Source organism: Corythoichthys intestinalis, chromosome 10 (genome assembly GCF_030265065.1).
Source record: "Corythoichthys intestinalis isolate RoL2023-P3 chromosome 10, ASM3026506v1, whole genome shotgun sequence".
In the NCBI taxonomy this organism is placed as follows: Eukaryota; Metazoa; Chordata; class Actinopteri; order Syngnathiformes; family Syngnathidae; genus Corythoichthys; species Corythoichthys intestinalis.
Genome location: NC_080404.1, coordinates 51,479,160 through 51,496,026, shown reverse-complemented (window position 1 = coordinate 51,496,026; position 16,867 = coordinate 51,479,160). Strand labels below are relative to the sequence as shown.

Genomic DNA, 16,867 nt, shown 5'->3' with positions numbered 1-16,867 from the left:
AGGTGCGGCCACCAAGACCACGATGTTTGTGCATTGTAGATTTTTATGTGAATTTTATGTGAATTTGAATACCCCCCCCCCCCCCCCCCCCGTGACAGTGGGGTGGTGGGGGCGCCGAATAAACAAATTAAAAAGTAGGCTTTAACATTTAACACATAAAACCGACGAAGAAATTTAATAAACACACTGGTAAAATATGTCAAACGCAAAATAAACCCGTAAAATATATAACGTGTTATTGCACAAACTCAAGTAACGGAGTAAGTCAGTATATTCAACAGAAATTTTTTTTCACTCGTTTATTTACACGTGTATCAAATTTTAAAGTGCTTTTGCTGTGCCAATTATTTTTGTCGAGCCACAATTTTGAGTATTTTTCTACTTTTGTTCAACGAACTCGATATTCTCCGACGGTCCTTGAACGTCTCCTCCGTGGTTTGCGCATGCGCATCACCCTTCCGCCTGCCCTGCCGTCCACCGCCTTGACTGACTCCCCTTTCCGCCGCCATCCTTCATCCGTGGGACAAACCTGCACTTAACATGAGCTTCACTGTGGAAGAGAGGGGCATCCCCAACTCTCTCAGCTACCGCTTGTTCTTCAGTGAGTACAACATAAGTTTTTTAAATTTTTGTTTTATATGCTTGTGTAGGAAGAAATAAATGATGGTTGCTCTAGAACTCCGTCGATGCAAGTGAAAGGCTTTCGGTAACCTCCCACGTGTCACTTATTCATTAAATGTCGCCTTAAGATTTCATCCTTGTGTACGCTTCTTTTTTCGATTTGGGTTTGGCCATTAAACTTATTATTTTACGTTAAACCGGTTTGTCAGCTTAACGACAATCCAAGTGAGAGACTTTAAATTTGTGAGGCTGAAAATTAAAAGTTGTATTGCGATCGAAGGCTGAAATCTTTCCAGGGTGGTTCCACGCATGAAATCGTAAAGCATGCGACAACACCCTGTGTCAAAAGATTGCTTGTAGAATGCACTGACTTGCCAAGTCACTACAAAGACCGAGTTATATATTGAATGTTGGTCTCAACGTCCAGTGCAGTGAGAGTAAAGCTATTATTATATAGTGTTTTAAATTGTATGTCCTGTCTTGAATGCATCAACAACGGTTTTTTCCTGCTCCTGTCTTGCAGAAAATTCTGAGGGGAAGTACATATCCCCATTCCATGATATACCAATATATGCCAATGAGGGACAGGTACGGTAACACCTTCCATGTATTTAAGTGACATTTTAAAGGGGACAATGCATCTATAATATGTCATTAAGTCACGCAGGTGTCTTAATATTATGTCTTATGTTTTTCTCCCCCCAAATATCTTCAGGATGAAGAGTAGTAGAATAGTACACTTTAACCACGCTATTTTGTGTATTGGTGAAATTGGCTGGTTTTGAGTGTAAGTCCTGCTTTCATTAGCATGGCAACTTGGGGCGAAGTCTTAATAATATGAGTGGATTTTATTTTCAGTTTCAATATTACAGAATGCCTTATCAACTGCTTATCAGAATCTAAAACTATATCACACATAGCTAGGCATGTGTCTTAAAGGGAACCACGGACAGAAAGACTTGTAATTCCCAAAAGATAAATGTTAGTATGAGTTATAATAATTTGATATTCAAACCCCTCTTAATGTTTTCGTTTTTATAATATTTGAAAAATTGATTAACTACCGTAGTAGGTCGCCATTGTTGTTGACGACACAATGCACTCTGGGAGGTGACGTCGCTGGGCAGCGCTGCTGTACTTCCACAGTGTCACTCGTTAGCCGAATAAACATGTTGTTGGTTCTGTCCTTCCAATTTGAACCTGAGCGGAAAAGTGATGATTAGGACAGCAATTTCAATGTTTCACAAAACGAGCAACAAAAGCAATTAAACGATGGTCACCATTGGGATTCGAACCCGTGTTTCCCGTATGACAGACGAGCACGTACACCACATGACGATACTTCCGAGAGATGTTAGTCATGATTTTCCTTATAAAGCAATCGCAAGTTCGCAACCCACATACAGTGGGGTGAACAAGTATTTGATACACTGCCCAAAACCCATTGGCAGTGGATCAAATACTTGTTCTCCCCACTGTACGTTGTCTGACTGTGCGGTAAAACCTGAAAGGAGAACACAACTGGAAAGAAAGTGTGACTGGCTTGACCACAGAATTGAAAAAATGTAGCTCATTTCAGACAGCAAGCAGACAACAATAACATAGGGATTCTCCAAAAGGGTTTATTGAACACACAAAAAAACACGCGTTCGCAAAAAGGGAGACACAAAAAGGGTCCGTGACAGTAGGTTGGGATCAATTAAAAAAAAAAAAACTAAGGAAAACTGCGGTGAGAGGCAGACAAATGAAAAAAAACAAAGGCAATGATGCAACTAGCAACGAAGGAATATACAAACTGTCAAATGGCAAGTCAATGTCTCAACAAGCCGCCTAAGATCGTTTTTCAAGACAGTAGCCACGTTTACATGCTGACTTTTATTCATACCGATTCAAATCATTCCGAATGGAAATTTCACATCAGCTGTTTACATGTCACTTCATCTATTCCGATCCAGCGTTTACATGTGACTGCCTTTATTCCGAAAGGACGTTTGACAACTGCCGTCTGACATGCGCAGATTAATCAAAACAAAGCGTCACGTTGCAAAACATGGAGATCGATCGTCAGATCAGCTGCTGTTTTAACTTTTCGAGTGGAAACAAAACTTCAGAATGACACCCCGTTCATTTAAAAAGTTGTGTGGGTGCGCTGTGCGTGTGCTTGGAAGCCATGTTGCAAGTGACGTTACTTACGTCACCAAGTGACGTCACCACGTCAGTACGGAGCATGCGCAGAAAGAACGCAACCAGACACCATTCCGCTTCCCTGTTTACATGATATAATTTTACTTCTAATCGGTTTGGGAAAAGGAATATTCCACCCCTGTGAATCGGAATGAAATTCCATTCGGTTTGGGCCTGTTCATTCCGAATGAGGTGTTTATATGGAACACATTTATTCGGTTTGAACAAATATTCCAATTGTAATTGGAATATTTGGCTCCATGTAAACGTGGCAACTGCTGATGAGCTGGAATTGGATGCAGATACGACGGTGGGAACTCACCCCACATCTCTGTAACAAAACAATCTGACCAGGAGCAGAATGTGACAAAATCATGCCAGTCATCAAACTAGATTTTCTTGCTAGCTAGCACAGCTATTGCGTGCGTAAAACACGACGCCCTCTGTAGGTCAAAACATGTACTAAATATTATAGATTTTTAAATCAACGGCAATAATATATGTATTTTTAATAACATTTTAGTAAAAGAGAACAATTGTGGCTTATAAGAGCCAACAAGTCTTTAAGTCACAGGTTCCCTTTAAGTCATGCTGGTGTCCTAATAATACAGTGGGGAGAACAAGTATTTGATACACTGCCAATGAAAATAAACATTGGCAGTGTATCAAATACTTGTTCTTCCCACTGTATGTCTGATTTTTTTCCCCCCAAATATCCCCAGGATGAAGAGTAGTAAAATAGTACGCTTTAACCACACTTTTTTTGTGTATTGGTGAAATTGACTGGTTTTGAGTGAAAGGCACTGGTCACCTCCAAACACTGCTAGGTCACTCGAGACTGAAAGTCCTGCTTTCATTACAATGGCAACTTGGGGAAACGCCTTAATAATTTGAGTGGATTTTATTTTCAGTTTCAATATGACAGAATGCCGTATCGACTGCTTGTCAGAATCTAAAACTATATAACACATAGGTATGTGCCGGTATGAGATTCTGATGGTTTGATAACCTCAAGCAAAAATATCACGGTTTCACGGTACCATGTTATTGCAATTACAGCTCTAAAATGTTTTATTTTGATTATTTTCTGGGTTACAAAAAAAAATCCATTAAACCAGATTTTTATTTTTCAAAACAACATATTACCAAATTGTAATATAAGTACAATGTTAAGTTAAATAAATAAATGAAATATTCTAAATAAAATTAAATTGGCATGCTAATTAGCCACGTTATCTGCCTCGTTAACAAGTATGTTTTACCACTGCTAGACGCACTACACACACTGGAGTTAACTCTTGTAGCTAGTGGGAAACGTTCATGACAGCGTTTACATATTTTTAATTTTGTATAAATGCCAAAATTATTGGAGATAAGGCCTACTCTGGTAACCTCCCCGAAAACATGTTTTAATGTCGGTTGGCCAACGTAAGACGTGGCTGTCTGTAACTGCCCTGTAGTTTTCTTCGCTGGGGGAAAAAGTTCAGGTGTTTCATGTCCTCCAACCAACACTGACACTGAGAAACAACTTAAGGGGGAGAGGTAAGCCCTGCATTTTTGGGACATAAAAAAAAAATAGCTAATACCGTAGGGACAGTATGACGGAAAGTTTTAGCGGTTTTCAAACCTTTACGTTTTCATACCACGGTATACCTTGAAACAGTTAAACAGCAAACGCCTAATCACACATCGAGGAAATAAAACACAACCAATTTCTCTCTGTAGATTTCACATACTGTAAGTGTTTGGGTGGAGAACCTCGACATGGGGAAATAATAGTGTAAATTACAGAACTGAACTGTAATATTGAATTGCGCAAAATTCAGAAATGCTTTCTCAATGACTCGCTTTCAGAATTTTTTTCACAACTATTTGTCTACAAGCATTCACAAAGTCAATTTTCTTGGAAAGACAGTCATTCAGAGTTGGCAAACCATTGCGTTAGGTAATATTTTCCAGAAGTCGTGAGGTCATAGTCTATTTAGCAGTGATATCATCTCTTATTGCTGCACAGGTCCGTGTAATGTCAGTCAAGTAGTATAATAAAGCAAAAATGTATAATTAAGAAAGAAACTAACTCCACACATTCAATTTCTATCTTCCAGAACATCTTTCACATGGTGGTTGAGGTACCAAGATGGACAAACGCAAAGATGGAGGTAAGACATTTCACCATTCAAAAAGTAGGACATGTTCAACAGAGAGCGATAGCTAACACTAAACAACAACAGTGCTTTAATTTATCAATTAATTTTCTATACTGTTAGTCCTCATAGGGCAGTGTACACAAAGACCATCAAACACTGGAAAAAAGGCTGTTTGATTTTCGATTTTCAAAACCGCACAGTTTTGGTTTATCTAAGCCACAGTAGTTTCCCCTGTATTTCCGCTTCCTCCCACGAGAGTGCGCTGCCTTAAACAACAACAACAACCATGGCTACCAGCAATTCTGCTGATTTTGCCTAGCCAACTTTGGACACAAATTGATGAGTACATTCATGAGTAAGTGTATTATCTCATGATGTGCTTAAAGTATTGTGTATGTAGAAGGATTGCAGCGGATTATCAAATAAAACTTGCAGCTTTGAAATGTTCAACACTTCATTTACTTTGTCTGCACACTTTCACGTACAACACAACGACAGCCAGTAATGTAGCGCTACGTCTGCCTGAGTGTATATTGCACCATAACACAAGTATGAAAGTATATGCGCGTGTTTGTGTGTCTGTCCCTCCGTCTCGTTTTCCTGTCAAGATTGCTGCTACTAGATTACAGTAGCTAAAAGCATGCCATGTTGTTTTAACACAATAACATATTCTGGCAAAATGCATAGGTCTTCATATAAAAATTGAATCTATATGCTCATTGTTCATTTGCCCATTAATGTGGTAGACCTGACGTCTTTTGTGAAGATAAGGTGCTCCTAAACCTATCATTAGGGCCCGAGCACTCTCAGCGTGCGAGGCCCTATTGTTCTTCGAAGGATTATTATTAGGGCCCGAGCACTCTCAGCGTGCGAGGCCCTATTGTTCTTCGAAGGATTATTATTATTATTATTTTTTTTTCATGGCAAATGAAAATGGCCAATTTGAAGGCCTGAACATGCTCAAAAACTCACCAAAATTTGCACATACATCCGGCTTCGCGAAAATTTCGACAATTTGGCAACGTTTACAAAAAAAATTAAAAAATGGCTCAGTGGCGCCCCCTTGCAATTTTCAAAATGCCCTTTGCTTTGATGTATTTCAACGTAGGGCGATGAAATTTGGGGAGTGGATATGTTGTCCAGAACCGCTTCAAAAAGTCTAAAGCACCCATATTCCAAACCCAACAGGAAATGGGATATTCTGGATTGAATGTTGAAAAATATAGCATTTTGGGCGAAAACCAGCATGCACGTTTCAGACCGTTGCGCCGAGCCAGTACGTTGGATCTTCCTCAAAATTGGTGTAAGTGTTCATGAGACATATGAGATACTAAGTTGTGAAAATGGTGAGTTTTCGTCCATGGGCCTGACCTGGGCGGGGTACCAAAGTCGGGTGTTTTTTTGGCAACGCGCCAATTTCAGTAAATGATTAATAACTTCCTGATACAAGGTCCAATCTTTTTCATATTTGGCATGCATGTAAGTTGTCTTAACCTGAACACGACTGCATTGAAATATTTTCCATTAGGCCTGGCGCCCCCTTGTGGGAAGAGGAAACACCCTTTTTTACGAAAAAGGCTCCTCCTCCTGGTGAAAAACATCAATTGATCTCAAACCTGCATCAGGGGAGCCTTAAGACATGTCTTTAGGTATCTGATGAAAAATATTGAGTTTTCGTTGATGTTGCAGTATCCAAACAGGAAAGTGAAAAGACCCTCGGCATTTTCTCTCAAAATGGCAAATTTCAAGGTCTGAACATGCTCGAAAACTCACCAAAATGTGCACATACATGTGGCTTCATGTAGATTTCATGAATTTAGCAACATTGCCAAAAGATGTAATAAAATGGCTCAGTGGCGCCCCCTTCAATTTTTAAAAAAGGCCTGTCCTATTAGTTTTTTTCGACGTAGAGTGATGAAATTTGGGGAGTGGATACGTTGTGCAAAACTGCTCCAAAAAGTCTCTTGCACCCTTATTCCAAACCCAACAGGAAATCGGGTATTATGGATTGAATCTTGCATTTTTGTCAAAAACCTGCATGCACGTTTGAGACCATTACGCCGAAGCAGTAAGTTGAATGCTTCTCAAAATTGGTCAGACATCCCAAAAACATGCATGGTAGGCTGATTGAGCACTCTAAATTGTCCGTAGGTATGAGTGTGCGCGTGAATGGTTGTATGTCTCCTTGTGCCCTGCAATTGGCTGGCAACCAGTTCAGGGTGTCCCCTGCCTACTGCCCCGAGTTAGCTGGGATAGGCTTCAGCACCTCCGCGACCCTCGTGAGGAAAAGCGGCATGGAAAATGAACGAATGAATGAATGTTCATGACACATATGAGATGTTAGGTTATCAAAATGGTGACATTTCATTCACGGCCCTTTCCTGGGCAGGGCAGCAAATGTGTCTTATTTTTGACAATACAATTCAGTAAAAGACTACTGTATTTTTCCGACTATAAGTCGTGTTTTTTTTTCTTCATATTTTGGTTTGGGGTGCGACTTATACTCAGCAGTGACTTATGTGTGAAATTATTAACACATTATGATAACATTTCCCATGTTATTTAGGTGTTTTGGACTAATGGTTTTGTAAACTTGTTAGCATGCTATAGTTATCTGAATAACTCTTAATAGCTATGGCCATTTTCATTTGCCATGAAAAAATAATAATAACGAGTGCGCTCCCAGTTGGGCGTGAAAGCGCCACAAACTAAATGCATGCATTTCAATATAAAAAAGTCAATTATACAATTGAACATACATTGCCAAAGGCAGAACGCGAACGTGACCATAGCTATTAACAGTTATTCAGATTACTATAGCATGCTAACAGGTTTACAAAACCATTAGGCCTGGTGCCCCCTGGTGAGTGAAATTATTAACACATTATGATATAATTTCCCGTGTTATTATGGTGTTTTGGACTGATGGTTTTGTAAACTTGTTAGCATGCTATAGTTATCTGAATAACTGTTAATAGCTATGGCCACGTTCGCGTTCTGCCTTTGGCAATGTATGTTCAATTGTATAATTGACTTTTTTATATTGAAATGGATGCATTTAGTTTGTGGCGCTTTCACGCCCACCTGGGAGCGCACTCGCACTTGTTTACGTGAATAAGCGCTCGCACACCAGAAGAAGACAGACAGCTACGTAGCTCTGAGTGAGTGAGTGAGTGAGTGAGTGAGTGAGTGAGTGAGTGAGTGAGTGAGTGAGTGAGTGAGTGAGTGAGTGAGTGAGTGAGTGAGTGAGTGAGTGAGTGAGTGAGTGAGTGAGTGAGTGAGTGGACTAGTTAGCGAGAGAGAAAGACGGCTGCGAACCTACGTTCATTGTTTATGCCTTTAAAATATCTCTACAGAGGCAACGCCTGCGTGTATCATCTTTTCTGTTGTTGTGTGTTTTCCACCCGCGAGCGGACACTTACAGCCAGTTGTGTGGTTGTTTGAATGGTGTGCTAATGCTAGCGAACGCATGCTAATCTGTTACATTATTGCTGTAATAGTACGTAATTATCATTTATTTACGGTGATGTGAACCTGTTTGCTATCGAGGACCAAATTGATTCAACAAATTATGCGGACATCCAGAATTGTCTTTTTGGAGTTCGCTGTCTATAGCCAGGACCAAGCGGTAGCGTCCTGGTGAGGACAGTATATTCGCATTTCGTTGTTTATGCACTGTACACTGTACATTTATTCAGCATGTTGTTCTCTATTGTATTTTTATATTAAATTGCCTTTCAAGATGACATATCTGTTCTATGTGTTGGATTTTATCAAGCAAATTTCACCCACAAATGCGACTTATACTCCGGTAAGACTTTTGTTTCCTTAAAGCAGAGGGGTCCAATAGGAAAGTCATAATGACCGTGTTCAGGTGCCTAATAAACACTTTTGTTTTGTTAAAGCAGAGGGGTCCGATAAGAAAGTCATAATGACCGTCGCCATTTTCTCTCCCCACTAATTCTGAACATTCAGACATGCAATATATCTGCCTGGATATCTGTCTGTTGTCGACTGCCACCGCCCCGACCTGCCTGCCCTCCGACTTTGTTTGACGTCCGAGTTGCGCCATACGCGAGGGCCCGTCAGTCCTGCTTGCAGGGCTAGTTAGGGCCCGAGCACTCTCAGCGTGCGAGGCCCTATTGTTCTTCGAAGGATTATTAGGGCCCGAGCACTCTCAGCGTGCGAGGCCCTATTGTTCTTCGAAGGATTATTATTAGGGCCCGAGCACTAGGCGTGCGAAGGCCCTATTGTAATGCAAAGGATTATTATTAGGGCCCGAGCACTAGGCGTGCGAAGGCCCTATTGTAATGCAAAGGATTATTATTATTATTAGGGCCCGAGCACTAGGCGTGCGAAGGCCCTATTGTAATGCAAAGGATTATTATTATTAGGGCCCGAGCACTAGGCGTGCGAAGGCCCTATTGTAATGCAAAGGATTATTATTATTATTATTATTATTATTATTATTATTATTATTAGGGCCCGAGCACTAAGCGTGCGAAGGCCCTATTGTTTTGCAAAGGATTATTATTATTATTATTATTATTAGGGCCCGAGCACTAGACGTGCGAAGGCCCTATTGTAATGCAAAGGATTATTAGGGCCCGAGCACTAGGCGTGCGAAGGCCCTATTGTAATGCAAAGGATTATTATTATTATTATTATTATTATTCTTCTTTCTTCATGGCAAATGAAAATGGCCAATTTGGAGGCCTGAACATGCACGAAAAGTCACCAAAATTTGCACATACGTGCAGATTCGCGTAAATTTCGATAATCTTGCGTCGTTTTGAAAAAATGTCAAAAAATGGCTCAGTGGCGCCCCCTTGACCCTTAAAATTTTCAAAAAGGCCTCTCCTCTCAGGTTTTCAACGTAGAGCAATGAAATTTGGGGAGTAGATACCTTATGCCTAACTGCTCAAAAAAGCCTCTTGCACCCATATTCCAAATCCAACAGGAAATCGGTTATTTTGGATCGAATCTGAAATTTTTTCGGTTCACAGTTGGAGTTCACATTTGGAGGCCTGAACATGCACGAAAACTCACCAAAATGTGCACATATGTTCAACTTTGCGTAAATTTTGATAATCTTTGAAAAAAATTAACAAAAAGGCTCAGTGGCGCCCCCTTGAAATTTTCAAAAAGGCCTGTCCTATTAGGTTTTTTCAACGTAGAATGATGAAATTTGGTGAGTCGATACATTGTGTAAAACTGCTCCAAAAAGTCTCTTGCACCTATATTCCAAATCCAACAGGAAGTCGGAAATTTTGGATCAAATGCGAAATTTTATTGATTTACATTTGAGACCTTGTCGCTGAAGAAAATAGTTGGATCGTCTTCAAAATTGGTCAGACTATTCAGGAGACATATGAGATCTTAAGTTTTCAAAATGGTGAGTTTTCACTCAAGGGTCTGACCTGGGCGTGGTCCCAAAGTCGGCCATTTTGGGGCAAAATACCAAATTCAGAAAATGATTAAAAACTCCGTGATACAACGTTCAATCTTTTTCATTTCTAGCATGTATATGAGATATCCCAGCCTGAACACGACTGCATTGAAATATTACCTATTAGGCCTGGCGCCCCCTAGTGGGAACAGGAAATGGCCTTCTTTACGAGACAGGCTCCTCCTCCAAGGGAAAAAAATCTATTGACCTCTAACCTGTTTCAGGGGAGCCTCAAGACATGTGTTCAGGTCCCTGATGAAAAATATTGAGGTTTCGTTGAAGCGGAGAGGTCCAAACAGCAAGTGAAAATGACCGTCAACAATTTGTCTCGCCAAAAATTTTGAACAGTCATAACTCGGCAGATATGCAACATATCTGCGCCAAACTTTCCGTGTTTGTTGAGAGTCATACCCTGAAGGTTCTTGTAGGGGTCATTTGCATCAACTCTACAGTGCCAACTAGTGGCGACAGAAAGAAGTTTTAAAAAAGGCCTTTCCTATTGGGTTTTTTCAACATAGAGCAAGGAAATTTGGGGAGTAGATACCTTATGCAAAACTGCTCCAAAAAGTCTCTTGCACCCATATTCCAAATCCAACAGGAAATCGGGTATTTTGGATCGAATGTGAAATTTTCATGGGTTCACAGTAAGAGTTTACATTTGGAGGCTTGAATATGCATAAAAACTCACCAAAATTTGCACATACATGCGGCTTTGGATAACGTTCGATAATCTTGCAACGTTACGAAACAATTTAACAAAATGGCTCAGTGGCGCCCCCTTGAAATTTTCAAAAAGGCCTCTCCATTTAGGTTTTTCTAACATAGAGTGATGAAATTTGGAGAGTCAAAACTTTGTGCAAAACTGCTCCAAAAAGTCTCTTGCACACACATTCCAAATCCTACAGGAAATCGGGTATTTTGGATTGAATGTGAACTTTTTATCGATTTACAGTGTGCACATTTTACACCTTGGCACCTAGGGAATTAGTTTGATCATTCTCAAAATTGGTGAGACTGTTCATGAGGCATATGAAATCTTAAGTTATAAAAATGGTGTGTTTTCATTCACGGGCCTGACCTGGGCGGGGCGCCAAATTCTTCCATTTTTTCGCCAAAACACCGAATTCGGAAAATGACTGATAACTCCCTCATACAATGTTCAATCTATTTTAAATCTGCCATGTGTGTGAGGTATACCAGCCTGAGCAGGACTGGATAGAAAATTTACCATTTGTGCCTGGCGCCTCCTAGTGGGAACAGGAAATGCCCTTTTTTACGGGACACACTCCTCCTCTAAATGGAAAAAATCAATCTACCTCAAACCTGCATAAGGGAAACCTTAAGACCTGTCTTCAGGTGCCTGATGACAAAAATTGAAGTTTTGTTGAAGCGGAGGGGTCCAAACAGTAAAGTGAAAATGACTGTCAACAATTTTTCTCTCCAAAAACTTTGAACAGTCATAACTCGGCAGATATACAAGATATCTGCGCCAAACTTCCCGTGCTTGTTGAGAGTCATACCCTGAAGGGCCTTGTAGGGGTCATTTGCATCAACCCTACAGCGCCAACTAGTGGCGATAGAAAGTCACTCGTTTTTCCAAAACATGTCCAGTTCTTTTCATGTTGGTCATTGTAGTTTCAAGACCTATTAAAATACTTTTTTACGGCCCATGTCCACGTGTCTCTGTCTGTTGCCGTGACGACCCTTTGTTCGCCATTTAAAGGAAATTTTTTTTTTCAGAGACTCAGGGAGCTTATAGAGCCACAATAGTTGGCACACTTGGTCGAATTGGCCCAGTTAGAAGATTAATTTTGGTTTTGAATAAGGGCTTGGCTGCACAGCTCAGTAGTGGCTCCTTTTTTGTAGTACTCTCTCCAATAGGGGTTTTTATCTCTTGGGTGTGGGAATGTAAATAGGCGACTTTCGAGCATGTTAGGTTCTAATGAGATGATTAGAGAGGAGGATCTCCCACCACCCTGACCTGCACACAGTCCGAGTTGCGTGACGTCCGAGTTGCGCTAGATTGCGAGGGCCCGTTCAGTCCTGCTTGCAGGCCTAGTTATTATTATTCTTCTTTTTTCATGGCAAATGAAAATGGCCAATTTGGAGGCCTGAACATGCACGAAAAGTCACCAAAATTTGCACATACGTGCAGATTCGCGTAAATTTCGATAATCTTGCGTCGTTTTGAAAAAATGTCAAAAAATGGCTCAGTGGCGCCCCCTTGACCCTTAAAATTTTCAAAAAGGCCTCTCCTCTCAGGTTTTCAACGTAGAGCAATGAAATTTGGGGAGTAGATACCTTATGCCTAACTGCTCAAAAAAGCCTCTTGCACCCATATTCCAAATCCAACAGGAAATCGGTTATTTTGGATCGAATCTGAAATTTTTTCGGTTCACAGTTGGAGTTCACATTTGGAGGCTTGAACATGCACGAAAACTCACCAAAATGTGCACATATGTTCAACTTTGCGTAAATTTTGATAATCTTTGAAAAAAATTAACAAAAAGGCTCAGTGGCGCACCCTTGAAATTTTCAAAAAGGCCTTTCCTATTTGGTTTTTTCAACGTAGAATGATGAAATTTGGTGAGTCGATACATTGTGTAAAACTGCTCCAAAAAGTCTCTTGCACCTATATTCCAAATCCAACAGGAAGTCGGAAATTTTGGATCAAATGTGAAATTTTATCGATTTACATTTGAGACCTTGTCGCTGAAGAAAATAGTTGGATCGTCTTCAAAATTGGTCAGACTATTCAGGAGACATATGAGATCTTAAGTTTTCAAAATGGTGAGTTTTCATCCAAGGGTCTGGCCTGGGCGTAGTCCCAAAGTTGGCCATTTTTAGGCAAAATACCAAATTCAGAAAATGATTAAAAACTCCGTGATACAACGTTCAATCTTTTTCATTTCTAGCATGTATATGAGATATCCCAGCCTGAACACGACTGCATTGAAATATTACTCATTAGGCCTGGCGCCCCCTAGTGGGAACAGGAAATGGCATTCTTTACAAGAGAGGATCCTCCTCCAAGGGAAAAAAATCTATTGACCTCAAACCTGTTTCAGGGGAGCCTCAAGACATGTGTTCAGGTGCCTGATGAAAAATATTGAGGTTTCGTTGAAGCGGAGAGGTCCAAACTGGAAGTGAAAATGACCGTCAACAATTTGTCTCGCCAAAAACTTTGAACAGTCATAACTCGGCAGATATGCAACATATCTGCGCCAAACTTTCCGTGTTTGTTGAGAGTCATACCCTGAAGGTTCTTGTAGGGGTCATTTGCATCAACTCTACAGTGCCAACTAGTGGCGACAGAAAGAAGTTTTAAAAAAGGCCTTTCCTATTGGGTTTTTTCAACATAGAGCGAGGAAATTTGGGGAGTAGATACCTTATGCAAAACTGCTCCAAAAAGTCTCTTGCACCCGTATTCCAAATCCAACAGGAAATCGGGTATTTTGGATCGAATGTGAAATTTTCATGGGTTCACAGTAAGAGTTTACATTTGGAGGCTTGAATATGCATAAAAACTCACCAAAATTTGCACATACATGCGGCTTTGGATAACGTTCGATAATCTTGCAACGTTACGAAAACATGTAACAAAATGGCTCGGTGGCGCCCCCTTGAAATTTTCAAAAAGGCCTCTCCATTTAGGTTTTTTCAACGTAGAGTGATGAAATTTGGAGAGTCGATACTTTGTGCAAAACTGCTCCAAAAAGTCTCTTGCACACACATTCCAAATCCTACAGGAAATCGGGTATTTTGGATTGAATGTGAACTTTTTATCGATTTACAGTGTGCACATTTTACACCTTGGCACCTAGGGAATTAGTTTGATCATTCTCAAAATTGGTGAGACTGTTCATGAGGCATATGAAATCTTAAGTTATAAAAATGGTGTGTTTTCATTCACGGGCCTGACCTGGGCGGGGCGCCAAATTCTTCCATTTTTTCGCCAAAACACCAAATTCGGAAAATGACTGATAACTCCCTCATACAACGTTCAATCTATTTTAAATCTGGCATGTGTGTGAGGTATACCAGCCTGAGCAGGACTGGATTGAAAATTTACCATTTGTGCCTGGCGCCTCCTAGTGGGAACAGGAAATGCCCTTTTTTACGGGACACACTCCTCCTCTAAAGGGAAAAAATCAATCTACCTCAAACCTGCATAAGGGAAACCTTAAGACCTGTCTTCAGGTGCCTGATGAAAAATATTGAAGTTTCGTTGAAGCGGAGGGGTCCAAACAGGAAAGTGAAAATGACTGTCAACAATTTTTCTCTCCAAAAACTTTGAACAGTCATAACTCGGCAGATATACAAGATATCTGCGCCAAACTTCCCGTGCTTGTTGAGAGTCATACCCTGAAGGGCCTTGTAGGGGTCATTTGCATCAACCCTACAGCGCCAACTAGTGGCGATAGAAAGTCACTCGTTTTTCCAAAACATGTCCAGTTCTTTTCATGTTGGTCATTGTAGTTTCAAGACCTATTAAAATACTTTTTTACGGCCCATGTCCACGTGTCTCTGTCTGTTGCCGTGACGACCCTTTGTTCGCCATTTAAAGGAAATATTTTTTTTCAGAGACTCAGGCAGCTTATAGAGCCACAATAGTTGGCACACTTGGTCGAATTGGCCCAGTTAGAAGATTAATTTTGGTTTTGAATAAGAGCTTGGCTGCACAGCTCAGTAGTGGCTCCTTTTTTGTAGTACTCTCTCCAATAGGGGTTTTTATCTCTTGGGTGTGGGAATGTAAATAGGCGACTTTCGAGCATGTTAGGTTCTAATGAGATGATTAGAGAGGAGGATCTGCCACCACCCTGACCTGCACACAGTCCGAGTTGCGTGACGTCCGAGTTGCGCTACATTGCGAGGGCCCGTTCAGTCCTGCTTGCAGGCCTAGTTAGGGCCCGAGCACTAAGCGTGCGAAGGCCCTATTGTTTTGCAAAGGATTATTTTTTTTTTTATTTTTTTTTTTTTTTTTTTTTTTCAGGGCAAATGAAAACGGCCAATTTGGAGGCCTGAACATGCACGAAAAGTCACCAAAATTTGCACATACGTCCGGAAAATTGTAAATTTCGATAATTTTGCAACGTTGCAAAAAAATATAACAAAATGGCTCAGTGGCGCCCCCTTGAAATTTTAAAATTGGCCTATAACATTAGGGTCTGTCAGCGTAGAGCAATGAAATTTGGGGGGTCTATACCTTGTCCAAAACCGCTCCAAAAAAGCATTTACACGCATATTCCAAACCCAACAGGAAATCGGTTATTTTGGATCAAATATGAAATTTTTATCGATTTACAGGGTGCACATTTGAGACCTTTTCGCCGAGGGAGTTAGTTGGATCATCTTCAAAATTGGTGAGACTGTTCAGGAGACATATGAAATCTTAAGTTTTGAAAATGGTGCGTTTTCATTCACGGGTCTGACCTGGGCGTGGTGCCAAAGTCGACCATTTTTTCGGCAAAATGACAAATTCAGTAAATGACTTATAGTTCCTTGACACAACGTTCAATCTTTTTCATATTTGGCATGTATGTGTGGTATCTCACCCTTAACACGAGTGCATTGAAATATTACCCATTAGGTCTAGCGCCCCCTAGTGAGAACAGGAAATGCCTTTTTTTACGAGACAGGTTCCTCCTCCAAGGGAAAAAAATCTGTTGACCTCAAACCTGCATCAGGGGAGCCTTAAGACCTGTGTTCAGGTGCCTGATGAAAAATATTGAGGTTTCGTTGAGGCGGAGGGGTCCAAACAGGAAAGTGAAAATGAACGTCAACAATTTGTCACGCAAAAAACTTTGAACAGTCATAACTCGGCAGATATACAACATATCTGCGCCAAACTTCCCGTGTTTGTTGAGAGTCATACCCTGAAGGTTCTTGTAGGGGTCATTTGCATCAACTCTACAGTGCCAACTAGTGGCGACAGAAAGAAGTTTTAAAAAAGGCCTTTCCTATTGGGTTTTTTCAACATAGAGCAAGGAAATTTGGGGAGTAGATACCTTATGCAAAACTGCTCCAAAAAGTCTCATGCACCCATATTCCAAATCCAACAGGAAATCGGGTATTTTGGATCGAATGTGAAATTTTCATGGGTTCACAGTAGGAGTTTACATTTGGAGGCTTGAATATGCACAAAAACTTGTACAAATTTGCACATACATGCGGCTTTAGATAACGTTCGATAATCTTGCAATGTTACGAAAAAATGTAGCAAAATGCCTCAGTGGCGCCCCCTTGAATTTTTCAAAAAGGCGTTTCCTATTAGGTTTTTTTAACAGAGAGTGATGAAATTTGGGGAGTCGATACCTTGTGCAAAACTGCTCCAAAAAGTCTCTTGCACCCGTATTCCAAACCCAACAGGAAGCCGGAAATTTTGGATCAAATGTGAAATTTTATCGATTTACATTTGAGACCTTGTCGCTGAAGAAAATAGTTGGATCGTCTTCAAAATTGGTCA

The 16,867-nt window shown here is 40.6% G+C and overlaps 1 protein-coding gene across 1 annotated transcript in view; it reads left to right on the top strand.

The window, feature by feature from the left end:
* The first annotated feature begins 95 nt into the window (after positions 1 to 95).
* The window catches only part of ppa1b (inorganic pyrophosphatase 1b), a 106,628-nt gene continuing 89,856 nt past the window's right edge, over positions 96 to 16,867 (top strand). The window contains exons 1-3 of the mRNA XM_057847767.1: positions 96 to 601; positions 1,145 to 1,209; positions 4,911 to 4,964. Of these exons, the coding sequence (XP_057703750.1) occupies positions 541 to 601; positions 1,145 to 1,209; positions 4,911 to 4,964 (180 nt within the window). The 5' untranslated portion in view covers positions 96 to 540. The remainder of the gene's footprint in view (positions 602 to 1,144; positions 1,210 to 4,910; positions 4,965 to 16,867) is intronic.